Source organism: Chaetodon auriga, chromosome 12 (assembly GCF_051107435.1).
Source record: "Chaetodon auriga isolate fChaAug3 chromosome 12, fChaAug3.hap1, whole genome shotgun sequence".
Lineage (NCBI taxonomy): Eukaryota > Metazoa > Chordata > Actinopteri > Chaetodontiformes > Chaetodontidae > Chaetodon > Chaetodon auriga.
The window spans coordinates 9,470,081-9,495,793 of NC_135085.1; the positions used below are offsets into that span (position 1 = coordinate 9,470,081).

Sequence of the window (25,713 nt, forward strand, 5' to 3'; positions counted from 1 at the left end):
TTCCAGAGCCAGCGTGAGGTGGCTGCCTGTCAACCTGACTGACAGCACAGAGGTGTGCGTCTCCCTGCCGAGATGCACTGGAGATACTGAACACGCTCGGGGCTCAAATTAAAGCCACTGAGGAAGGATGCAGCTAAAATGAACAAATTGATGAATTTAACTCTAAGGAAAGTGACGCTCGTGGACGGTCATCTCAAGTCAGGCCAGTGCTTTGATGGGAAGCCTTTGTTGCTGGCCCTGAAGCCTTCCCTCCATCTGCTGCTTCACGCTGCCATGCAGGAAGCCACGTCTGCTGGCATTCACATCTGTGTGTGTTTCAAGGGTGAAAAGGGAGTGAAGATGAATATTCATCTCATAAACCTCACGTCTCAGGGGCTCCACAGCCAGAGCTCATGGACTTCCCCATTTGCCGCTCAAAGATTAGGGAGGAAAAAAGTGTTTAAAGCCTAAAAAGCTGCTGAAGTTCTCAGTTAACTCTGGCTGACAGCTTTTAGCTACAAGGTCAGGATGAACTTCTGATATAGTAGCTTGTGCTGGTAATGGAGCATAGACTGTACGTCATGTGTTCCTTCCACAGTCTTTACAGCAAATGGAGGCCGGCTGCAAAGGCTTTAGCAGCAAACTCTAACCGACTGTTCCTGGCTGCTTTCTAAGTGTTGAAACCCCAGTAATTATTTAGCTGCTTATTGGCAGATGAAGTCTGAAGGGGATGTTTCCTAAATGACAAGTAATCTGGTGGTAATTTGCACAAATTAAAAAGAACAAAAGGAAATATAATATCTCAGTGCATTTCCATGGATGGTTTAAGGCATGAGAAGAAAATCTAGACTGAAGGAAGATGTGGTGTGGCAAGACGGATGATGAAGGAGAAAAAAACCCCAAGAGGAAATTGGCAAGTGACCTTTCTCATCAATCAGCGAGGGCAGGGCCAGATTGGTAAAGCAGACAGTGGGAGGAGAAATCAATAAAAACCTCTGGAGTCTGAGGGAGGAACAAAGAGCAGGACAGATTGCATCCAGACTCTACTTCGTCTTTTCCAACATTTGATCCTGCTTCACTTTCTCAGGTCGTCCCTGGAAGCGATACAGTATCATCGCAGGTCAATAATTGCTTTCTGCTGGTTTTTGAAGCTGTTCCCAGTGAGACCTTACAAAAAATTACAAAACTGAAACAGAGAACATGATTAGAAATTTCTCGACTTACTTGAGCTCTCAAAGGTCAGCTGCGTCTTCTAAAGTACGGTGGCCCAGAGGAGGAAAAACTCAGCACAACAACAAAACAGTGCAGACAGTGATGGAACTTTCACTGTTTTGTTTTCTGAATTGGTGATCTGTTTTCTAAAATCTTATAGTTTTATTATAGTTTCTGTATTGTTAATTTGTTTGCTTTAATGGTCTAATGTTTAATGTTTTTAGAAGAGTACAGAAGACAGGAAAGGCTGTGCTTGCACTGATTTTTTTTCAGTGCCAGTCATTTTTTTTCCTCATGAGAACGGGTTAATTTCACTCGTTATCTTGAGAAAACAAAAGGCTGATTGCTCAAGATAAGATCATCTAAATTTCATAAGAGTGGACAGACAGGCACTGCTCTGTGGGAGCGTTTAGGAGTTTCAAAGCAAACCATACAAACTTTTTAGGAACTTCTGCCATTTGTTGTCACACTGTTTTTCCTTGTGATCTACTATGTATACATGCACATTATATATAAATAGCCAAAAAAAAAAAAAAACTACAGGGTTCAGCTAACGTATGCTAATGTTAGCTGTTAGTAGAGCACTAAATGACCAAACATTTCAAGGCACATAGAGGCCAGCTAGTTTTCTAGCATGTAGGGGCATTTAATCACATTTTATCTTCCATGGAGGCATCCAAGAGGGCACTTAAGCTGCTTTATTTGTTTGTTTGTTTGTTTGTTTGTTTGTTTGTTTGTTTGTTTGTACATGGTGACACCATGTACAAAAAAAGATTACATTAAGGCTTACATGACTGTAAGCCTTAATGTGATTTAAACGAGTTGTCATAAATGGGGAAGTTAACGATAGGGACCAAAACCGTTTTTTGTACCTGGCTGTAAACATGTTTATTTCTGCCATGGCGTTGCATATTTTAATATGGGGGTCTATGGGGATTGACTTGAATTTGGAGCCAGCCTCAAGTGGCCATTCGATACTGTAGATGTCTCAGTACAGTATGCTGCTGCGACATGTTCAGGGACTTGTGATTGACTGGGGAAAGCGATGCAGAGCACGTGACTATCCAGCAGATGGCAAACAAAGACTGTCATGGAGTCTGAAAGGCAGACTGTATGATCACATCATAATCACCATTATCAATCTGAGTCATTTTAATACGTGATATGCAGGATGCTTCCTGTCCGTTTGCTGTATGATCAAATGCATCTTTTTGCAGAATTTGACCTCTGTTGCTGCAGTCTGATCTTTGGCCTGACTGTGTTTGGTATTTCATAATGCTGAACTCTGATAACAGCAGTCCGGGAAATCATTTTGAAATCTGGACTCTAAACAAATTAATCAGTGTTGTTGTTGCTGCACTGTGTAAACAGATACAGAAGAAATGACACTTGGTGGACACAAAACATACAAAATTAGGGTTTAAACTGAAGCCTGAAGGCCTTAATTCTCATCTTTGATCAGGAAAGTGACTGTCATCATGCTGACCTGGTAATCAGAATAAAGGATTTATGTGTGTTTACCTGGTTTATATAACTTGTAAGATAAAATCACAGTATGGAGATAATATCATAATTACAGAGATACAAACTCGTGATGACTTGTGAAAGCCACTTTATATGTCTTAATTCTGATTTAGTAGCATATATATGAGGTATTGATAGAAATGGGCAGCTTTTTATCAGTGTAGTAGTGTGATGCCAAAGTGTGTTTACTCAGTGATTCTTAACTTTTTGGGGAGATGCCCTCAGTAATAATTAACTGATTCTGATCTGAAATAGGCTCTTCACTCTGCGTTGATTTTTATGACTGGCAAAATGTGCACGAGATATCTTGGATTCGTTCTTCTGCTGGTTTGCTTTCCAGGAAGGCTGTATGGTGAGAGCATTAAATTCTAGCATTTCAGTGTCTTTAAAAAAAAAACAAAAAACATTTCAGTCAAGTGCTCTCTCACCTATCACTGTTCTGTATCTTACAGGATCTTCTGACACCACTGACTTAAATGGGGGAGGAAGCAGTCCTCAGCTCATACCAAGTAAATTATACAGATTCATTGTTTCATTCACATTGCATACATTAAACTTGTGTTTTTTTTAATGTATTTACTTGGTGTAAATTGTCAAATATTTCTTCACTTGCTGACTGGTTACCGTAATAAAAAGCCAAATTTAGAGTCAGTGGTCATTCAGAAGAAATCTGTATCATTTCAGAACAGCCTTACTGAATCATTTGGGGATAGCTTGGGTCAAAACCTTTGCTCATTGCTGCAGAGACCTTGTTTTGGCTCTCAGCAATGGTATCTCTGGATTGGAAGTGCATTCAAACAACTATAATTGGCAATGTTTGTTGGTGGGAAGCCAGTGAGGGATCATGTCTATATCACTGCACTCATGACTCCTGCTGATTGGTTGTGGTGCCTGCATGGCAGAGGGTAGCATGTGGGAGAGATAGTGTGTATTATTTGTGTGTTACATCCTCCCTGTGAAGCTCATGGCTGGCAGGTGAGAAGAGGCAGCAGGTGAGGTCATATGGTATTAAAGACTACAGTGCAGTCAATTAGGCATTCCACACTGGAAAAAGCAAGGATTAAATCTGTTTATAAAGCCAGTCAGGGATGTTCTAGATAAGCAAAATAAGGTTGATTTCATCATATTCATTTTATTACAATAAGCTTTGATGTTGCTGTTGTAATCACTCATTGACTGGGATACTGTGACTGTTAAATAACCACTCTTTCCTTTCAGTCAGGAACTGTGGAGATCACCCAGTGGTTCCAGATGGTGTTCTCGTGCAAACAGATCGATTGTTTTTGAAATACCAATGTAATGCTTTTTACACACAAGTCGGTTCAGACACCGTGGTGTGTCACAGCGATGGCAGCTGGTCACAATTACCCATCTGCAAAGGTATAAACTAGTCAATATCATTATTTTTCAATCCACAACTCTATCAAAGATGTCAGCCAAATAATTAGATATATATTTTCCTTTCTGCTGATTTTTTTGCAGACACGTTCTGTGTCCTGGATCCTGCTCAATATGCTGGGTACAACATTAAAATACCTGCCACTGAATACCTAAAGGACGGAGAGACAAGGAGTTTTTCGTGTAATTGGAGTGATTACAGTATTTTTCGCTGCAGTAATAGAAGAATATCTTTCACAAGGTGTAAGTATTTAAATAAGCTCTTCACATTTCAGTTTGCCACAATGCTTGTAGTTTCTGCCTTTTTGTCCTCTGGACAGTCGCCCTCTTGCAGCGTGCTCTCGATGACAACAGCATTCTTTTTCATGAGAACAGCAATAAAGTCAAACTATTCCAACTTTACAAAGTCTCTGTGTCCACCACACCAGACAGCTTCTGGAATCCCTCTATTGCTGGTCCTCCTACCTTTCACATTACAAAGCATGTTTCAATTTCAATTTCAATTTCAATATTCCTTTTTTAGTCCTGCGAGGGGAAATTCCAGATTACAGCAGCATCAGTAGAGCAGATTAATATAAGAAATGCATGCAAATTAGAAACAACATCAGTATATATACAAAAGAGTGAGAGAATAAAATTAAATAAGAATAAAAAGAAAGAAATTGTAAAGAATTGTAAGAAATTTTGAATAGTATTTACAGACTGTTTGTTCACCTTTATCCTCCACCACCACCACAACCTACTAATGTTTCACCATGTTAGGTCCAGACACCCCACAACCCCACAAAGGGCAGTTTATGATGAGTAAAATACGTCATAACACCAACACAAATCGACATAAACAAACCCTGACAAGGAGTCTAGTCCTTTAAGAACAGAATATATTTTCCTCAGTTGGTGCAGCCAAGAGGAAATGAAGTGAACAAAAGTTTGTGTGAATGAAATCTCCTGCTGAAATACTGACTGCTGTCAATGGATTCTTTTTAGGTTGTTCAGTTTATGACCATCGCTATGTAAGTGTTAGTCTTTCATTTACTTTTCAAAGAATTGCATTAGCATAAAAATGTTTTGTGTATTTCATGTTGGATAACATGTTTCATTCAGCAGTTTTACATTAACTGATTATCTGTTAACTTTGTTGCTTGTTGTCTCTGTTCTAACCAGGGATATTGCCAGTGAAGCGCAGCAGAGGACCTCCTGCAGGACTGACAACAAAGGCTTTTTTTGGGTCACATTCGTATTTGATTTTTTTCATTTCAGTCGTTGCTTGTTTCATTTTAATGGAAAATACATACACACAGTGCTGGATCTGATTGTTCTATGACAGTCAGCTTGTGTCTTTACGACTGGAACTCTTAATGCACGAATAACATGATCAACACTTTAAACACATAAATGAATTTTATGTGGCCTCTTCAGCAGTCTGAATAAAATGTTTGCCAGAAACCTCACCAGAGACCTTTGTGTCATTTTGTCCACAAACTGTTTAGAGCAGTTATCACCCGACATGTTATCAATTATCAAACGACTGCAGTTTCTTTGAGCTCTACAAAGATTTCTTGCAACTTTCAGTTCCAGGACCATCAGACTGAATCAGCAACATCAGCATTCATGTTATTATTTACACCCGTCTGTCTCCTACATGTCAACATGTCCTCTGTGAAAAAGGCTGCTTTCAGGGCTGAATAAGATCCTGCAGAGCACATGAGGACCCAGCAGATAACTATCAGTGTTTGAGCTAGAATTCAAAAACAAGCTGTATGACACCAAGGTAAATATCGCATCCCATAGGAGCAAACATGGAACATGAGCTTCATAATTAAATGCATCTGAAACAGAACTCCACCTCTGTTTCTAAAGTCTGTCCTTCGGTGTTGCTGTGCTTATTTCTGAATGCTGACCTCTGATCACAGCAGGCTGGACCGTCAACTGGAAATCAAATGAGTCATTTGGGGTTTTTCTTAAACAAATGAACAAATGTGAAACAACAAGAGCAGTGTTTTATAGAATATTGTTAACTCTCAGCATACACTGCTGCATGATGTTTGGTGTGCACCAAAGAGGAGGAAAAATTATAAGAAATAAAGTAAAGAAATTTACAAAAATGTAGCAACTGCTGTGCACAACACTGATCTGTGTACTTTGTTGACATGTGTGATAAGCAGCATTTGACCAAGACGGTTTTGCACAATGTGACTGATTGATCTGACTGCAGTACATGGAGCCTATTTGGTTTTGCATGTGTGTGTGTGTGTGTGTGTGTGTGTGTGTGTGTGTGTGTGTGTGTGTGTTGGCTTCCGAGCAGCAGCTTGCTGACAGTGATTCAGCCTGATGTTTACTGTTTCTTAACCTCATGGCCCTTTTCAGAAAATGCCCTCTACAATTATTAACTGGTCCAGATGTGAGCTGGGCTCTTCACTCTGCTTTGTCGTGCTGATCTAATTCTTGACAAAATGTGGCTGAAGTGTCTCAGATTTGTTCTCCTGGTTTGGTTTCCAGGCGTGCTGCACGGTAAGAACGCTGACCAGCATCACTTTGGAAACATTGTAATTTGTTAAATGTATGTTTAATGTGTACTTTTGTTTATCGTTGTATTTCAGCACAAAGTGCAGCTCTGCCTTGTCCTGCTCCCACACTGAGTGGTGGTTATTTTGTCCCTGAACATGAAACTTATGCTGATGAAGCCACGCTCACTTATGCTTGTGAAAGCGGACGTAAACCAGTCGTGGAGGGTTGGTGGGCAACAATCACATGTCAAAATGGCAAATGGTCTCATGAACCACAATGTATAGGTAAGTGTTCTAATAATATATCCACTGGTTTGTTTGAATGCTGAAATCCTTCCAAAGTGTTTTCCAGCTTAAACTGTGTGTTACATTTCATGTTTTATGGGTTTTCTCTCCCCCTTGGAAAACCTCATTTATATTTGATGTTTAGATACAGCAAAAGGGTGAAGTCAGCCATCGGTCACTGTATGACTGTGGGGTAAAAAGTCAACTTAAATGTTATTACATTTACAAATAACTGTGTTCAGTGTTGAGCCTATCTACAGTATATGATATATAAGAATTTAATTGTTATATTCTCTGTTTGTAATAAGCATCAAATAATCACAGCATACTTTGTAAAATGAAAATTCCAAAGCTGTCGATGGTCAACACAACTGTTTTGTTTGTTTGTTTGTTTGTTTGTTTTTCTGTTTTGTTTTTCCCCTCAGATGAAAATGCATGCATTCCACCAGAGATACCCAATGCAAAAATCACAGAAAACCCAAATGGTTGGTATACAGCTGGACAGAGAGTTAGGATAACGTGTGACAAAGGATATGAGCACAAAGACAACGATGCCACAACTATATGTGAAAATGGAACATGGATCTCTGTGCCAGCCTGTGAGAGTAAGTCTGTCAGATGTTCTTTACCCGTAAGCTGTAAAACTAGCAGGGACCAGAATGATAGCCATAACCACGTAACCCTCATGTGAGCACCTTTACTGTACCTACTCATCACAAATGTGTTTATTTTTACAGAAAGTACCAGCGTATGCGATGAGCCCCCTAAAGTCAACCATGCTGTCATCGTTCGTCAGGGATACCAGAAACTGTTTGCTCCAGATTCAAAAGTGCAGTATGAATGTGAAGATGGGTATACTGTAATGGGAGGAGACAACAAAAAAACCATCTTTTGCATATCTGGATCCTGGTCTGAAAAGCCAACATGCGGTAAGTGAATAGTATACTGAGATAGACAGTGATACAAATACTTTTCACTAAATGTGAAAGAAATTATTGACTGTTCACTAGACCCTCTTGAATAGTGATTTTCTTACCATAGCTAGAGGTAGAAACCATAACTAAGCATGACAGGCCTGTCAATCTTTGGATTTCTCCACGTGTGAAACGGTGTGCATGGGGCTGTAATCAGAATGATAACCTGTATGTAAAGTTTAAAACATGTCTTTTATCTATCTTTCCAAAACCAAAAATGACAAAAGTCATACCGTGATATACCGTGGGATACTCATGCCCTTGAGTTTCAAGGCTTCAGTAAGCCTATCTAAAAACAGGGAGACATTTTATCAGACATATAAAATTGAAAATTAAGGATAATGGCCTGTATGTAGTTCAAGCCTGTTTGAAATAGAAATTGGTTCTCTCTGCTGGCACAACTGTACATTTTATAATTTGTGGTAAATCCCTTTTATCACATATCTCTCTAAAGTATACCTTTTGTATACCCGATGTTTTTCCACTTAGGGAGAATAACCAGACCAGGTACTGGACAAGGTGGTTCTGCAGAGGTGGGAACCAGTAGGGAACACGTTACTTCGACTGACAGGGGAACACGACCTGCAGGTGGAGGTAGCTTACTGATTTGTATTATATCTGTATTATGAATTAGTACATGTTATGTTTTAGGTAATCATTCGGGACAGAAAAGTAGAGTTTAGACTTGGAGATGTAAAAGTTCAACCAAGAGTTGACTGACTTGGTTGTTTATTGTGAATCAGAGGCAAACATGGAAATCCATGACCATCTGAGTATCCTGAATGAGAGGGTACCCGCGATCACTCCTCTGGGCCATATCTTTCCCGACGATGAATTTGTGAGTGAGGTGTGACTAGACCAGAATGAGGGCATAAGTGAAGAGATTCTTGACCTGAGAGAAAGTGAGGTCTGCAGGTTTGCAAGAAATAAAGAAGAGTGTAAAGAATGTGAGTGACAAAAAAGTCTCCAACTTAAAGCTCTCGCAGCAGGCGAGTCAATTTGGGCATTGTGTAGCTTTAAGGAATTAAGGATAATGGCCTGTATGTAGTTTAAGCCTGTTTGAAATAGAAATTGGTTCTCTCTGCTGGCACAACTGTACATTTTATAATTTGTGGTAAATCCCTTTTATCACATATCTCTCGAAAGTATACCTTTTGTGTAGCTTTAAGGTGCCCAAGAGAGGCTAGATTCTTACTATGGTGGAAGTGAAAACGGAGGTCCGGGAGGTGGATCATGACTGGTGTGTCTTACCGACTTTTTCACAACACCACTCTCGCAGGCAGTTGTCTAACTTGATAGCTGGGGAGTGAGAGATTGAAGTTGAGTTCATCATGTGAAGCAATTTCATCTTTCAATTGTTCACTCAGTATTTAATGGACACCCCCTGCAGAGCCTCGTCATTCCAATGGGAATCCACTGCCAGCACCCTAAAATCCATATGTAATCAGCAAGACATCTCAATCCCTGTGGTTCAACAGTTATTAGCTGCTGATTGATAATCATAGAGCACTGTAGTAGGAAGTATCACCAGTGAAAGGCTCGGGGTCTGTGAAATATGATTCTCTTATCAGCGTGGGTGCAGGCGGTAATGCAGATGTTTGGTGTGGTTCAGGTGGTTGAATGACTGTGGCAAGCAGGGACACTGAAGAGGTTGAGGGAGCTATTATAGACGGTAACAGAGAGAGTTGGTTCATTAATTGTGACATGAGTTCCCATGACTTGAGTAGTGCCGGAGAGCATGCAGAGAAACTGTTCATGGTGTCCAAGGAAGATTCCTTGTTTGGATGTGGCGTGTTGCATGTTGTTTGTTCCCTGGTCTTCAAGGTCCATTTGGCCAGGTCATTCTGTTAATTCCTCAAGATCCAAAAGAAGAACTCAGACCATGTAAAAGTTCAACCAAGAGTAATTTGTTATAAGATTAGCTAGTGGTGGAACTCTGGAGCAATGGTGTGGGGCTGGCTAGATTGGGTATTGTGAATCACAGGCAACAGAAACACTAGGAATGAGGGAGGAATCCTACTAGACAGTATGCCCATTTATCAAATCTCTCAATAGAACACTTCAAATATCTTGTTATTTTATTGTTATAATTAATTTCCATTTAGACAGAGGTACCAGACCAGGTACTGGACATGGTGGATCCACAGTTGGTGGAACAGGTGGAGGACACACTTCATCTGTTGGCAGTGGGACACAACCTGCAGGTGGAATATTGGACATGCATGAGTATCCATTTATCTCTCTGATCCAATCCCTCTATAGAATCAGTACTGTATATGTCTCACGTGTTTTCTCTCTTCCTGTTAGACAGAGATACCAGACCAGGCACTGGACATGACAGCTCCACAGTGGGTGGAACGGGTGGACAACACACTTCATCTGTTGGCAGTGGGACACAACCTGCAGGTGGAATATTGGATATGCATGAGTATCCACTGATCTTTCCAATCCAATCCCTCTATAGAATATGTACTGTATGTGTCTCATGATTTTCTCTCTTCCTGTTAGACAGAGATACCAGACCAGGCACTGGACATGGCGGATCCACAGTGGGTGGAACAGGTGGACAACACACTTCATCTTTTGGCGCTGGGACACAATCTGCAATTGGAGTATTGGATATGCATGAGTATCCATTTATCTCTCCAATCCCTCTATAGAATACAATATGTACTGTATATGTCCTGTTAGACAGAGGTACCAGGCCGGGTACTGGACGTGGTAGAGGTACATCTAGCAGCAGGACACAACACTGTAGACTTTGTAGGAAAAAAACTGTATTTTAAAAGACATTTCATAATCACTGATTGAAAGGTAAATTTACATTACAATTTGCAGTCTTTGGTTTCTAAAAAACATGAAGAATTGCTGGCATAAAAACATTCAGAAAAAGATGTATGCCAAAGAACATCTCAAAATGATGCTGACTGGTGTGTCTTCTGTTGTGGAAACAGACATTTATCTGTTCTTTATCTTACAGGATCTTCTACCACCTTGGGGGGAGATGGGAGAGACAGCGGTCCACCATTCACACCAAGTAAATCATTCAGATTCATTGTTTCATTCAGATTGCATACATTAAACTTGTGTTTTTTATGTATTTACTTGGTATAAATTGTCAAATATTTCTTCACTTGCTGACTGGTTACTGTAATAAAAAGCCAAATTTAGAGTCAGTGGTCATTCAGAAGAAATCTGTATCATTTCAGAACAGCCTTACTGAATCATTTGGGGATAGCTTGGGTCAAAACCTTTGCTCATTGCTGCAGAGACCTTGTTTTGGCTCTCAGCAATGGTATCTCTGGATTGGAAGTGCATTCAAACAACTATAATTGGCAATGTTTGTTGGTGGGAAGCCAGTGAGGGATCATGTCTATATCACTGCACTCATGACTCCTGCTGATTGGTTGTGGTGCCTGCATGGCAGAGGGTAGCATGTGGGAGAGATAGTGTGTATTATTTGTGTGTTACATCCTCCCTGTGAAGCTCATGGCTGGCAGGTGAGAAGAGGCAGCAGGTGAGGTCAAATGGTATTAAAGACTACAGTGCAGTCAATTAGGCATTCCACACTGGAAAAAGCAAGGATTAAATCTGTTTATAAAGCCAGTCAGGGATGTTCTAGATAAACAAAATAAGGTTGATTTCATCATGTTCATTTTATTACAATAAGCTTTGATGTTGCTGCTGTAATCACTCATTGACTGGGATACTGTGACTGTTAAATAACCACTCTTTCCTTTCAGTCAGTAACTGTGGAGATCACCCAGTGGTTCCAGATGGTGTTGTTGTGCAAACAGATCGATTGTTTTTGAAATACCGATGTAATGCTTTTTACACACAAGTCGGTTCAGACACCGTGGTGTGTCACAGCGATGGCAGCTGGTCACAATTACCCGTCTGCAAAGGTATAAACTAGTCAATATCATTATTTTTCAATCCACAACTCTATCAAAGATGTCAGCCAAATAATTAGATATATATTTTCCTTTCTGCTGATTTTTTTGCAGACACGTTCTGTGTCCTGGATCCTGCTCAATATGCTGAGTACAACATTAAAATACCTGCCACTGAATACCTAAAGGACGGAGAGACAACGAGTTTTTGGTGTAATTGGAGAGATTACAGTATTTTTCGCTGCAGTAATAAAAGAATATCTTTCACAAAGTGTAAGTATTTAAATAAGCTCTTCACATTTCAGTTTGCCACAATGCTTTTAGTTTCTGCCTTTTTGTCCTCTGGACAGTCGCCCTCTTGCAGCGTGCTCTCGATGACAACAGCATTCTTTTTCATGAAACGGCAATAAAGTCAAACTATTCCAACTTTACAAAGTCTCTGTGTCCACCACACCAGACAGCTTCTGGAATCCCTCTATTGCTGGTCCTCCTACTTTTCACATTACAAAGCATGTTTGTTCCCCTTTATCCTCCACCACCACCACAGCCTACCAATGTTTCACCATGTTAGGTCCAGACACCCCACAACCCCACAAAGGGCAGTTTATGATGAGTAAAATACGTTATTACACGAACACAAATCAACATAAACAAACCCTGACAAGGAGTCTAGTCCTTTAAGAACAGAATATATTTTCCTCAGTTGGTGCAGCCAAGAGGAAATGAAGTGAACAAAAGTTTGTGTGAATGAAATCTCCTGCTGAAATACTGACTGCTGTCAATGGATTCTTTTTAGGTTGTTCATCTCATGACCATTACTATGTAAGTGTTAGTCTTTCATTTACTCTTCAAAGAATTGCATTAGTATAAAAATGTTGTGTGTATTTCATGTTGGATAACATGTTTCATTCAGCAGTTTTACATTAACTGATTATCTGTTAACTTTGTTGCTTCTTGTCTCTGTTCTAACCAGGGACATTGCCAGTGAAGAGCAGCAGAGGACCTCCTGCAGGACTGACAACAAAGGCTTTTTTTGTTGCCACATTTGCATTTGATTATTTTCATTTAAGTCATTGTTTTTTCATTTTAATGGAAAATACATACACACAGTGCTGGATCTGATTGTTCTATGACAGTCAGCTTGTGTCTTTACGACTGGAAATCTTAATGCACAAATAACATGATCAACACTTTAAACACATAAATGAATTTTATGTGGCCTCTTCAGCAGTCTGAATAAAATGTTTGCCAGAAACCTCACCAGAGACCTTTGTGTCATTTTGTCCACAAACTGTTTAGAACAGTTATCACCCGACATGTTATCAATTATCAAACGACTGCAGTTTCTTTGAGCTCTACAAAGATTTCTTGCAACTTTCAGTTCCAGGACCATCAGACTGAATCAGCAACATCAGCATTCATGTTATTATTTACACCCGTCTGTCTCCTACATGTCAACATGTCCTCTGTGAAAAAGGCTGCTTTCAGGGCTGAATAAGATCCTGCAGAGCACATGAGGACCCAGCAGATAACTATCAGTGTTTGAGCTAGAATTCAAAAACAAGCTGTATGACACCAAGGTAAATATCGCATCCCATAGGAGCAAACATGGAACATGAGCTTCATAATTAATGCATCTAAAACAGAACTCCACCTCTGTTTCTAAAGTCTGTCCTTCGGTGTTGCTGTGCTTATTTCTGAATGCTGACCTCTGATCACAGCAGGCTGGACCGTCAACTGGAAATCAAATGAGTCATTTGGGGTTTTTCTTAAACAAATGAACAAATGTGAAACAACAAGAGCAGTGTTTTATAGAATATTGTTAACTCTCAGCATACACTGCTGCATGATGTTTGGTGTGCACCAAAGAGGAGGAAAAATTATAAGAAATAAAGTAAAGAAATTTACAAAAATGTAGCAACTGCTGTGCACAACACTGATCTGTGTATTTTGTTGACATGTGTGATAAGCAGCATTTGACCAAGACAGTTTTGCACAATGTGACTGATTGATCTGACTGCAGTACATGGAGCCTATTTGGTTTTGTGTGTGTGTGTGTGTGTGTGTGTGTGGGTGGGTGGGTGTGTGTGTGTGTGTGTGTGGGTGGGTGTGTGTGTGTGTGTGTGTGTGTGTGTGTGTGTGTGTGTGTGTGTGTGTGTGGGTGGGTGTGTTGGCTTCCGAGCAGCAGCTTGCTGACAGTGATTCAGCCTGATGTTTACTGTTTCTTAACCTCATGGTCCTTTTCAGGAAATGCTCTCAACAATTATTAACTGGTCCAGATGTGAGCTGGGCTCTTCACTCTGCTTTGTCGTGCTGATTCTTGACAAAATGTGGCTGAAGTGTCTCAGATTTGTTCTCCTGGTTTGGTTTCCAGGCGTGCTGCACGGTAAGAACGCTGACCAACGTCACTTTGGAAACATTGTAATTTGTTAAATGTATGTTTAATGTGTATTTTTGTTTATTGTTGTATTTCAGCACAAAGTGCAGCTCTGCCTTGTCCTGCTCCCACACTGAATGGTGGTTATTTTGTCCCTGAACATGAAACTTATGCCGATGAAGCCACCCTCACTTATGCTTGTGAAAGCGGACGTAAACCAGTCGTGGAGGGTTGGTGGGCAACAAGCACGTGTCAAAATGGCAAATGGTCTCATGAACCACAATGTATAGGTAAGTGTTTCATAGATATCTCTACAGGATTGTCTGAAGGTGCTTTGAATCCTTTGAGGTGTCTGCTGCTATTGAGTGATGTCATCTGTTAGTCAATGAAAAGACAATAATCACATCAAATTAGTCTAGAAATTGAATAAAAATGGCATTTTACAATTGTGTGTGATGGTGCTGCTCATTTTAGATGCAACGTTTTAAAAGAAGCCTACAGGACTGTAAAGAAATACCTGAAATCAGATGCTCACACTGAATGGAAGACAGATTGTCTACAAATTAACAGATTATTCAAGTATATTCACTACACTTTCACTCAAGGCAAAAATGCAAATCATACATGTAACAAATGCTTGCCCTTCCACACATTATTACTCTCTATAACGCTTCATAATGACATTTACTAGCTATTATACTAGCTTTGAACAGTGGGTTCCAAACCTGGGACCCCACAAGTGGTAACAAGAGGAATCCAAGTGGTCACCAGTGGGAAATCAGAAAAAATATATATATTGCACAATGTTACACACAGTGTTTCTTTTTTCTCTCATCTTTGCTTTTATATTGTGAATGTGTATAGTGTAATGTCTTTAGGCATCTAAAAATTATTCACATGAACCTGAGAAGGTCACTCGTAAACTGAACCATTAACAACTTGAAACCTGTGATGAACGAGCACAAGCGGGTCTTAACGCTGTAAAGTGTCAATATTAAAAAATCCTAAGATATTATATTAAGCTGCTCTGTAAAGTCTGAAAACGTTGTCCTGTTCTTTTTCCCCCCTCAGATGAAAAAGCCTGTGTTCCACCAGCTATCCCCAATGCAAAACACATTGAGAAAAAAAAGGGTTGGTATGAGGAGGGAAACACAATACGCGTAACATGTGACAAAGGATATCAATACAAAGCCTCGAATGCCACGGCTGAATGCAGAAATGGAACGTGGTCCCCTGCGCCAGTCTGTGAGAGTAAGTCTGTCAGATGCAAACAAACAAATGATAACAGTGAGCAGAATAACACTGCTGTCTTAATCTTAAACCCATTGCCCCAAATACAACAATCAAGAAGTTATCCATCCAGACACCTTTTCCTGTTCTTGACCATGATTCATTGTCTTATTTACAGAAAGTATTTATGCATGTGGTGAGCCCCCTCAAATCCCCCATGCAGTCATCGTTCATGAGGAATACCAGGAGCTGTTTGATCTAGATGCACAAGTGCAGTATGAATGTGAAGATGGATATACTGCAGAGGGAGGAGTCTATGAAAAAATCATTTTTTGCTCATCTGGAACCTGGTCTGAAGGCCCAATATGCAGTAAGTGGAGTTGTAAGTTGTAACGCTGATGAGTTCTGTTATTCTTAAAGCTGCTGTAATCAATAATTCTATATTAACTATGGATCAAGTGACCTGCAAAGATTTAATGCAACTTCCTGTTCTGTTCAACGATGGGAAAAATGTTCAGATGCTAATAAAAAACAGCCTTCCAGTACGATACTGACTGACGTGTCCACTGATCCTTACAGGATCTGCCACCAGCTCCGGACCAAGTGAGAGAGAGACTGAAGCTCAAATCATTGCAAGTAAATAAATAGATGAATTTTTCCTTTTACATCACGTATATCAGGTAACTTCTCTTTTACTGGGTTATTTGGGAAAAATTGTCTATTTCACTGGCTGTCATCATTAACCTTATTGTGGGATTTGAGGATAGACCGGGTCCATCCGTGAGGCAGCTGGTAAAAAGCTGAGGAAATCAAAATGTGTGGTGAAATTTTGCTTGAATAGACCTTTTTATGTTTTTTATTTCAGTCAGCAACTGTGGAAAACATCCCAGAATTCCTAATGGTGATGTTGTGAAAACTGGTGACATGTTTTTGAAGTACCAATGCAATGTTTTTTACAAACGGGTGGGTCCAGACAAGGTGGTGTGTTACAGCGACGGCACGTGGTCACAAATCCCCACCTGCAAAGGTACAAACAAGCCAACTGTAAAAGTCTGTCAAAGACGGTTGGATGGAAAGTTTAACACAGTCTCTGTTGTTTCCTTTGCGCAGCTGCTTTCTGTTCTGTGAACACTGACAGACATCTTCACTTAAAACCTGCTGGGGTTAAATATATAAAAGAGGGTGAGAATGTGAAGCTGGAATGTGTGCAACAGGACCACTGGTGGATGGAGCATTACTCTATGTGCCAGTGTACTGATGGAAGATTATGGATTTCCCAATGTAAGTATCGCTTTGAGCTCACATATTAATACGTCATTGAAAGAAATACAGCAGGGTCACAGATTTTTCAACACCGTTTTCCCTTCTGTCAGCTAAGCTGTACGGTGTGCGCTGACCATCTGCCGGTCAGTTTTGCAGATAGTGGGCTGACAGGTTAAACAGTGGTGTGATCATTGTCACAGAGATGACAGGAGTCCTTGAGATATAAGGTGTTAATTAGCAAAATTTAGGGATGCTGATAGGGGAACTGTGTCACCTTAGGATGGAGCCAGGGTTAACGGTACTGTAACAACCCTCTGAAGTTAATTCAGTGAACAAAACAGGAACACTCACTGAAAATAGTGAGAATCAATGAGCTGCTCCACATATTCACTGCTCTGCCTGCATGTGATTGTTTTCAGGTTGTAACTGGTTCGAGCATAAAGCGGTAAGATACTCCTCAATATACCTTTTTAGAGAATCACACATATTGATGTTTTCTTTCATCTCACATGAGGCACTACTACTGTTCATATTTCACTTTATTTTTTCTCACATTTCATTTTTTGTTTGTAAAAACCTGTCCTGCGAATAGAGAACTTGCTAAGGCTGTATCACCAAGGGGACGATACTGCTGCCTTTGGACCTGCTCACCACCGAGCAGCCTGGAACCTTCTGAGAAGCAACTAAGTTATAATTATGCTGTCACACCACAAACCATTTCTGGCTTGTCACGTTGTCCGATGAATGCCTGCATAATGTAGGAGCAAAGTGTTTGTCTGCATGCTCAGAGCTGCAAAAAAGAACAACAGATAGATGTGCTGTATTTGGTACACTGGTCTGAATAAAGTAAATCTTTCTGCAAGCGTCTGCAGAGGGTTTGTGTTTTTGTAAATCGTCCCTTGAATATAGCACACGTGCTTATCTTATTCAGGGCCACAGGTGATGAGGCTCTACCAGGTGGGGTAGATCCCGGACAGGCCGGCAGTCTGTCACAGGGCCAATAACTCACAAACATCAATGTTTTCAAATGCAATTTTACTGATCATTTCAGAATGGGACAATGTTTAAAATTTGACTGTCACCGCCATCAAACCATCAGCGAAACCACCACAGGAAGCAACAGGCAGCTACTTTACCACGTGACGTCTTTACCTCTTTATCATTCCACTTGACAGATTTTGTTTTTCTCACTCCTTCATTACCAAAAACAGATCAATTCACAATCAACAAAGTATTATTTACATTGTACAAATACATGGACTAATAATAATAAGCTCATATGTACGCTGCATGAATAACAAAATGCCTGAGGTTCAGTGTGGAGGATTTAGGTGACTGAACACCCCTCACTGCAGGGTGGCTGTGAGAAACACGGTCCTCTCAAGAGCCAGTGTTCAGTGTGGTTTGTCCATTCTGGGCTACTGTACAAACATGGCGGTGCAACATTACTGTGCAGATATAAAGAGCTCAATCTAATGTAACGAAAACACAATGATTCTTATTTTCAGGTGATTGTACATGAATGAAAACATGAACATGAATGTTATATTCCATTGCTGCCAATAGATCCCTCTGAATCCTCCACACTGGACCTTTAACTCTGCATCACACCCTCACAAACCCCAAATATTTCATTGACACGCTGTACAGCCAGTACACAACTTTCAATGTACGTTAAGGCCACAGTTGAACTTGATTGAGTGATTCTTTTTCATTATTATATCCTCTTGATATTTACTTATTCACTGAACTAATTAATTGCAATTAATCTCTTGAATACTGACTTATAGACAAAATAGACTCCAGACCCAGCAAATGATGCTATTTTTGCTGGATACATCAGTAATTCGTCAATTCCTTGACACTGTCATCAATCAATTAAATAATTAATTTTCTTATCAACTGAAAAAAAAAAATACCTTCAGCTTTAAAACAGAACTTATTCTGTGGCAGCAAAAACTCCCACAATCAGTAAAAAACAGACTCATGTTGACATGCACAGCAGCAATCGGTTATGAAAGAAGTAATATTAAAAAGAACCAAAGCAACCCTGATTCCAAAAACACTGGGACACTGTCTGACACATAAATAAAACAGAATGTGGTAATATGCTTTTTGACATAAACTCAATTGAAAACAGCACAAAGACAAGATATTTAATGTTTGACCTCATCAGCTTCATTGATTTTTGTAAATATTTGCCTATTCTGAATTTTATGCAGCAAGTTTCAAACAAGTTGGGACAGAAGCAACTGAAGAACACTCCACAGGTAAACAGGTTGATTGGTAACAGGTGATAGTATCGTGATTGGGTATGAAACTGGCATCCTGGAAAGGCTCAGTCACTCATAAGCAATGATGGAGAGGGGTTCACCACTTTGTGAACACATGATTGGATAAAGAATGTTACTACATGGGCGTTAAGTTTTACACACTTCTTTGGAACCGGGGCTGGAACACAAACTGTATAAAATCATCAAACATCTGCTTGTTAAAAAGAGAAATTTCATTTCATACACTGAAAGCAGAGCAGCCCTGCTTTCTGTAACTTGACAAACGCTGCCCTCTGTGTGGTGGACACTGAATACTGGAGCTTCTGCTCTTCTCATTAAATGATGTTGAAGTTTGTTGGACTGTGCCTTAAAGGCCCAGTTTTAGTCTGAGGAGCATCAGTGTGAGTGATCAGAGTTAGAGATGTTCTGCACAGAGGAAGCTGAATCCAGTCCCAGCAGCGTGCCCAGGTAGGACTGCTCTCTGGGATCCAGCATCTGATCGGGCCTCACAGGGTGAACAATGTTGGCGGGCTGAGGGTTGAGGGTGTACTTCTCTAAGAATGCTAGGTCTGTAGCGGCCTGATAGCCAGAGTTCTGCTGCTGTCCTTGAGCCTGCATGCTCACAACGCTGTGAGGCTGGGAGGTCAGAGATGAGCCCCTGTGAACGTTCAAGTCGCCCTGTGCTCCTCCCGCCATCTGGACAGGAACTAAAGTGACGGGCACGCAGACATGTGTAGGAGGAGGGGTGCTCTGGAGGGCTGACTTAGGTTCAGCACGGTACACTTTAGAAGGTTCCTCAAAAGGAATGGAGACTATTTTATCCTCACCGAGGGTGCTGAGGGGCTGCTCAGTAAACCGGGTGCTGTGCACGTGGTCAACGTGGTACTTGAGCTTGTCTTTTCTTTTAAAGGTGGCGCTGCAGTGGGGGCAGTTAAAAGGACGAGCATCTGAGTGAATCACCATGTGTTTTGTCAAGGTCTTCTTGATCCGAAATGTCTGGTTGCATTCAGGACATCTGTGGGGTTTCTCACCTGTCACACGAACCCAAGAGGACAACAGTGTGAGTATCAAAAAACTATGATTAGATAGCCATTTCTACTGGGGGAAGATGACTTCAGAGGGTTGGGGCAAGAACAGCAAAGACTCGATCACCTTTTGTTTTGCCATTGGAGCAGGGGATGGAGAACAGAGTGAGATCAGAGGATCAGAGTGGTTGAGAAGTGGAATATGAAACGAGGAGATGCAGGTCATGCAGAGCCTTATGAGAAATCAAAAGAGAGCTGCATTCTGGACTAACTGTAAATGTTCAGAGCAGCTTGACTGAGACTCGTGTAGAGGATCATCGACTAGAAATGAAAAGTAAACCTGATGCTGTCGTCACTGTAAGATGCACATGCGCTAAGGTAGAATAGAAAACTTGACAAGCACAGCGACAGTAACCAGAGTGGGGCGGGCTTACCTCTAAAGTGTTTCTGTTCTCATACATGTTTTCACAGAAACATTGACTTCTTTGTTTCCTTACCTGAGTGGGTCCTGAAGTGCATTTCCAGACTGGATTTCCCTTTAAATTCTTTCTTGCAAACTTCACACTGATGCACAGCAGTTTTATACCTGTGAACAAGTTTCTCATTAACAGAAACCAAGCACATCTGATAAACTTTGAATAGACAGCTGAGGGAATCGTTCCCACTTTTGCATCATGACCAAAAGAGAGAATACGCATGACTGTGACTTGTAAGACAACATACTTCTGCCAGACTTTCTCTCCCAAATGGATGCTTTTGTAGTGGACCGTCAGATGATCATGGCGCCGGAAGCACTTGCCGCATTCTTCACACTGGTGTGCTTTCTCACCTGTAATATACACGGGCTACATTAAAGTACTGAGTGGAGACACAGTGAAAGGCTAACAGTATTTTCCACTGTAATAAGACATACAGTGAAGTCTGCATGAATGAGACAATGCACACACTGCCAAAGAAGAAGAAACACTACCAGAGTGTATTTTCTGATGTTTGGTGAGGTGATCGTGGCGTATGAAGGTTTTCCCACATTCGTCACACTCATAGCGCTTGTCGTCATGGTGGACTCTGAGGTGCAGCCTGGCCAAGGAACAGTTTGCTCATTATTACAGGCAACTCCAGTAAAGACACAGCCAATGAAGCTGAGAGCTTGAAAGTTTCACCGTGACCAACACCGGACACGCTGTTCAAATCTCACCTGTAGGAGCTGCCGTGACGGAAACTTTGGCCACAGATACTACAGAGGTGAGGCTTCTCCCCACTGTGGATCCTCAGGTGCTCTCTCAAGGTTGTCCTATACGAAGAAAAACACTCTCAATTAGGCAGCATGGGGTTAAACGAGTTTACAGCTCAGCATTCCAAAATAAGAGACAATGTGAGGAAAGTTCAGGGACAGAGAGATGTACCTTTCCCTTACGGATTTCCCACAAACAAAGCACGTCCACTTTCTTTTGCCTCCATGCGTACACTCAATGTGCCTCTTTCTGTTGCCTGTGTCATTAAACTGTCGGCCACAAATTTCACAGGGAAAAGGACCTGAGAGAGAGAGAGGATGCAACCCTTCATCCAATGCATTGATTTCCACAGAAACTTGGCTCCTGACTACTCTAATTCAAGAATATCAGATTTACAGCAGTGACATCAATTTGACATTTTCATGACATCTTTGCCATTCAATACAGGTTGAACAGGCGCAAAAAACTACATATTTTATCTAAATTTTAATAGTTAATTGTAAAATGGAGAGGTCAAAGGTTTGTTCTGAACCTGAAGAGCTTGATAATTCATCTTTTATTTGGCTATCTTGTTCTTCTTACCAGAAAATCTGCCTTCTTGTGCATGAAAATAAAAACTATAAACCAGCTTCATTAATTGATTAATGTGTGCTGTGTGAATTAGAGACATGTGCCTTCAAGGTTTAATGATCATTTCAGTTTGGTTGGACAGTTCCTCTGATGGACCCTCCTGCATTCCTCATTTGTCTTCCTCCTCCCCGGCCCTGACTCACTGCAGCACAGCAGCTAGAATTTTCACTGTATATTTCTCACCTAAGTGGTACTTTTCTTGGTGCTTCAGCCTGGCAAACCTGGACTTGAAGTATTCGTCACAGAAGGAGCATTTAAAAGGCCGGTCTTGGGTGTGCAAGATCATGTGCTCCTGCAGATGAGGTCTGCGGGTGAAGGTCTTCAGACAAATCTGTTTCAGAAAGTCCAAAGGTTGCAGACTGTTAAAATCTAAGCTGCCTTAAAACACAGTGCACATTTATTTATACTAAAAAGCATTTATTCCTCATTTATCTGTATGTGAGTACATATGTTAAGTACATGTGGTCTGTACTTGACATTTGCATTATCAGGCAAAAAATGATCAACATAATATGACTGAAAGTTATTCTTACAGCACATTTCCAGCCTTCACTCTTTCTCTTCCTCTTGGTAAGAAACTCTTGAATGTGGTCTGGATGAAATCTGGCAAGACAGTGAACATACGTGATGTCATCATATAATTTGACTGTAGCAACCACAGCTGTTGCCATCATGAAAATCTAGTGAAGAGTTAGCTCGACTTTGCGGACCAGAGGTAAACTTAATGACAGAACACTGGGGAGACTGGATGTTATGACGCTGCTGTGTCTCACCTCCTCACATGCTTGGCCAGGGTTTTCTTGCTGGCATGGAGTTTGCTACAGAAGGGGCATTTGTGCTCCTTCTTCTGGAAGGGAGCGTCGCTGGCGTGCTTCTTCTTGTGTACAGTCAAGTTAGATTTTGTGGAGTAGCGTTGAAGGCAGATGTCACACTGGAATGGTTTCTCTCCTGTGTGCACTCTGGTATGACTCTCATACTTCCCTATGAAATGCAGGAAAGGTGCATCAGTTATATTGTATCAGGAACACATTTTGGACATTTGTATGATTACTGTCAATAACCAGGGCGCCAGTATGACTACTGAATTTTAAATTGGGTGTCCATCAGGTTGATAAATTGTCATTTATCAAGAAAAAATGTTCAACGTTTGCTTATTCCAGCTTCTCAGATGTGAGAATAGGCTGTTTTTCCACTGTAAATTAAATATCTTTGGATTGTTGGCTGGATAAAGAAAGCAAATTAAAGACATTATCTCGGGCTGTGGTAATGTATGATGAGATTTTTCACATTTAATAAATCAAACCATGAATCAGTTAATTGAAAAAATATTCATCAAATTAATAATAAAAAATTATTGTTAGTTGCAGCGCGCGTGTGCAATAGAGTCTTTAACAATAACACTCATGATAACACTCATAATGTAGATCTTACTCCGTTTCCCACCTGCACGGTCAAAGGTCTTGTCACATTTGGGGCACTTGAGAGTCTTCTTGCTGGAGGTCTGTATGATGACTGGAGCCAGACCCTCAGGGTACACTGGACTCTGGGTGGAGCTTCCTGCTGCTGACACATGCACCTCCGTCTCTTGAACAGCCTGGTGCTCCACCCCTTCTACCTCTGAACCCTGAAGACCTCCACTCTTGTCTGCTGCGCAAACCTCAACAGCTTTCCTCTGTGGAGCCACATCCGTGCTCACATCACCCTCTTCCTCCTCCTCCTCCTCCTCATCCCCTACATCTCCCCCCTGTGCTGGTTTACATGTCTCATTCACATCCAGTCTGGGGGCTCGGTTTTCCACGAACACCTTTCCTGCTTCTTCATCGTGCTCTTTTGGTGATACAGTCCTTTGTTTCTCCTCAGGAGTGTTGATAGCGTACTCCTCATTGTCTCTCTGATACTTGGTGGGTGCCCTCCTCCTGCGAGCTGATCTCCGCGTGGTAGCAGTCGTCTGACCAACCGTCTTCTCCTTCTCAGCTGAGGTTTCTTGCTGTACATCCATGTGACTCTCAGCCAAGTGGATCTGCAGGGAGTTTTCAGTGCCAAACTGTTGGCTGGACATGGTGCAGTGAACATCGGATGGGCTCTGGATGTCTGTGTCCCCTGCTGGTGAGTCACTGGAGGTCATTTCCACTTCAGGAGACCCTCTTGTCTCATCCTGTGCCTGGACCGCACATACTGGGTTGTTGTCCCCTTCTTCATACAGTAGCTTTAGTATATCCATCATGTCCAAGAATCGGGCCGCTTCAGTCAGAGCCGGGAGGTCCATCTCTGCAACAGCACACTCAGAGGTGTACAAAAATCCAAGGAGGTGTTGGAAAACAGAGTCCTCTACATGGTCCAGAGTCACATGCGTTGTAGTAGGGTTCTTGGACAGCTCAGCATGGAAGTAGCTGCTCCCGTGGGCCAACACCACCTTGTGAGCACTGTAGACCTTCCCACCCACAGACACCGACACATCACAGAACCTCTGTCGGGTCCGGTCCTCATTCAAGAACTTGAGGAGGTTGTGACCGTGCTGCGACATAGCCAGGTGCCTGATTTGTGAGGTTGATTCTGGGGCAGTTTCAGGATTTGGTGGGGCGTTGGAGCCCAGGGCAGTGCCTGGCTCTATGGGACATTCACTGCTGGCACTGACCTGCCTGCTGCGTTTGGGACGCAGAGGATTACAAGGCTTTCTCTTCATTTGTGTATCTGTTGGGCTACCATGAAAGCTCCTGAAAACCAGAGACATAGAAACAGTAAGCACATTGATCACATCAGTGCCAACTCTCCCAAGTAACGGGTTCTGAGAAAGATTTGATATTCAAGAGGCTTAGCATATAAATGTACCTGATTTAACAACGCAACAATGGTATTAACAGCATGTAGCTGACGTGAAGGGGACGTTGTGGTGAAAAGTTATCAGAAATGTGCAAACAATGCATGAAAAGATGCACAATGACGTCTCACTGCTCACGTTTGACGTATATTTATCCTATTTTTTTTAACGCAATACGGGCCTGACGGAAATGTGAAGTTAAGCTAGCACCGTACTGCTATCCTGAATTATTCACGATCCAAACGGTTGCATTTGCTCATTCGCTCTCCACCTCGAGGACCCCTAACGTTGAGTTATCAGTCTGACAGGCGGCCCCCCTCCGAGGAGAGTGTTGACAAACGACCCTTACTGCTACTCCGGACATTAACGCTTATATCGGGACGTTTTTCAAAAATAAATCTTACCTTACATATACGGGCCGCGTTTACAAAGCTCTGTACACTGCTGCTGATGTCAGTAATGTGGAAAATAAATGGAGGAAAAATAATTTCCTGAGTCTCTGTAACGCCCCACCCTCCCGTCCTACCAGAAATGTCGGACACCGTAACAACCCGTTCGCCCATTGGCTGTTTCACCTTTTGTCCTCCGCAGCTTTTGTTTAGAGGCGTAAACACACGTACAAATGAACAAAATAGTGAGAGAAATACAGACATTAATGCCGTTGTTAGTTAATTTTATATGTAACGTACGAAGAGTCAACAACGAATTAAATGAGGGAGATGTGGAGTCTGACATTAGGTTCACGCGAGAGTTCACGCGCCGAAGGTATCATGGGTAACGTAGTCTGAAAGATAATAGCATACTTTGATTAACTGCTGCCTGCCACTTTACGGTTTTAGTCTTTAACAGAAGTGAAAAGCAGCTGAATACATTTAGTCAAGTATTGCACTCTACAATTCTAAGGTACCTGTACACTATTTGTTTTGAATGTATGTTATTAGCCAAGTATGTGTAAGTATATAGGGAATTTGACACGGGTTTGCTCTCATTTACTATTACTTTATATACATGAAATGGGTGGTCATGTACAGAACTTGCATGTATACTTCGTATATACAGCATATACTGCATGCTGGATCTATAGATGAATGAT

The 25,713-nt window shown here is 41.3% G+C and overlaps 3 protein-coding genes across 3 annotated transcripts; 2 read left to right on the plus strand and 1 right to left on the minus strand.

The window, feature by feature from the left end:
* Positions 1-6,551: 6,551 nt before the first annotated feature.
* On the plus strand, positions 6,552-12,150 carry LOC143329231 (uncharacterized). The gene is made up of 12 exons (XM_076745038.1): positions 6,552-6,624; positions 6,714-6,905; positions 7,331-7,510; positions 7,643-7,834; positions 8,369-8,473; positions 9,985-10,083; positions 10,187-10,285; positions 10,388-10,441; positions 10,860-10,916; positions 11,623-11,784; positions 11,887-11,983; positions 12,123-12,150. The coding sequence occupies exons 1-12, from the start codon at positions 6,567-6,569 to the stop codon at positions 12,148-12,150; spliced, it is 1,323 nt and encodes a 440-aa protein (XP_076601153.1). The 5' UTR covers positions 6,552-6,566.
* A 1,940-nt stretch (positions 12,151-14,090) lies between these two features.
* On the plus strand, positions 14,091-17,294 carry LOC143329233 (complement factor H-related protein 1-like). Its single transcript, XM_076745042.1, has 9 exons — positions 14,091-14,158; positions 14,248-14,439; positions 15,221-15,400; positions 15,558-15,749; positions 15,959-16,015; positions 16,245-16,406; positions 16,490-16,660; positions 17,062-17,087; positions 17,235-17,294. Exons 1-9 carry the CDS (start codon positions 14,101-14,103, stop codon positions 17,244-17,246), a joined length of 1,050 nt encoding a protein of 349 aa, XP_076601157.1. The 5' UTR covers positions 14,091-14,100; the 3' UTR covers positions 17,247-17,294.
* Positions 17,295-17,660: 366 nt separating this feature from the next.
* zbtb41 (zinc finger and BTB domain containing 41) lies at positions 17,661-25,153 on the minus strand. Its single transcript, XM_076745814.1, has 11 exons — positions 25,025-25,153; positions 23,246-24,516; positions 22,576-22,783; positions 22,336-22,405; positions 21,986-22,133; positions 21,344-21,473; positions 21,136-21,231; positions 20,911-21,017; positions 20,664-20,769; positions 20,438-20,526; positions 17,661-19,946 (listed from the first exon to the last, which is right to left on the minus strand). The coding sequence occupies exons 2-11, from the start codon at positions 24,483-24,485 to the stop codon at positions 19,312-19,314; spliced, it is 2,829 nt and encodes a 942-aa protein (XP_076601929.1). The 5' UTR covers positions 24,486-24,516; positions 25,025-25,153; the 3' UTR covers positions 17,661-19,311.
* Positions 25,154-25,713: the final 560 nt, after the last annotated feature.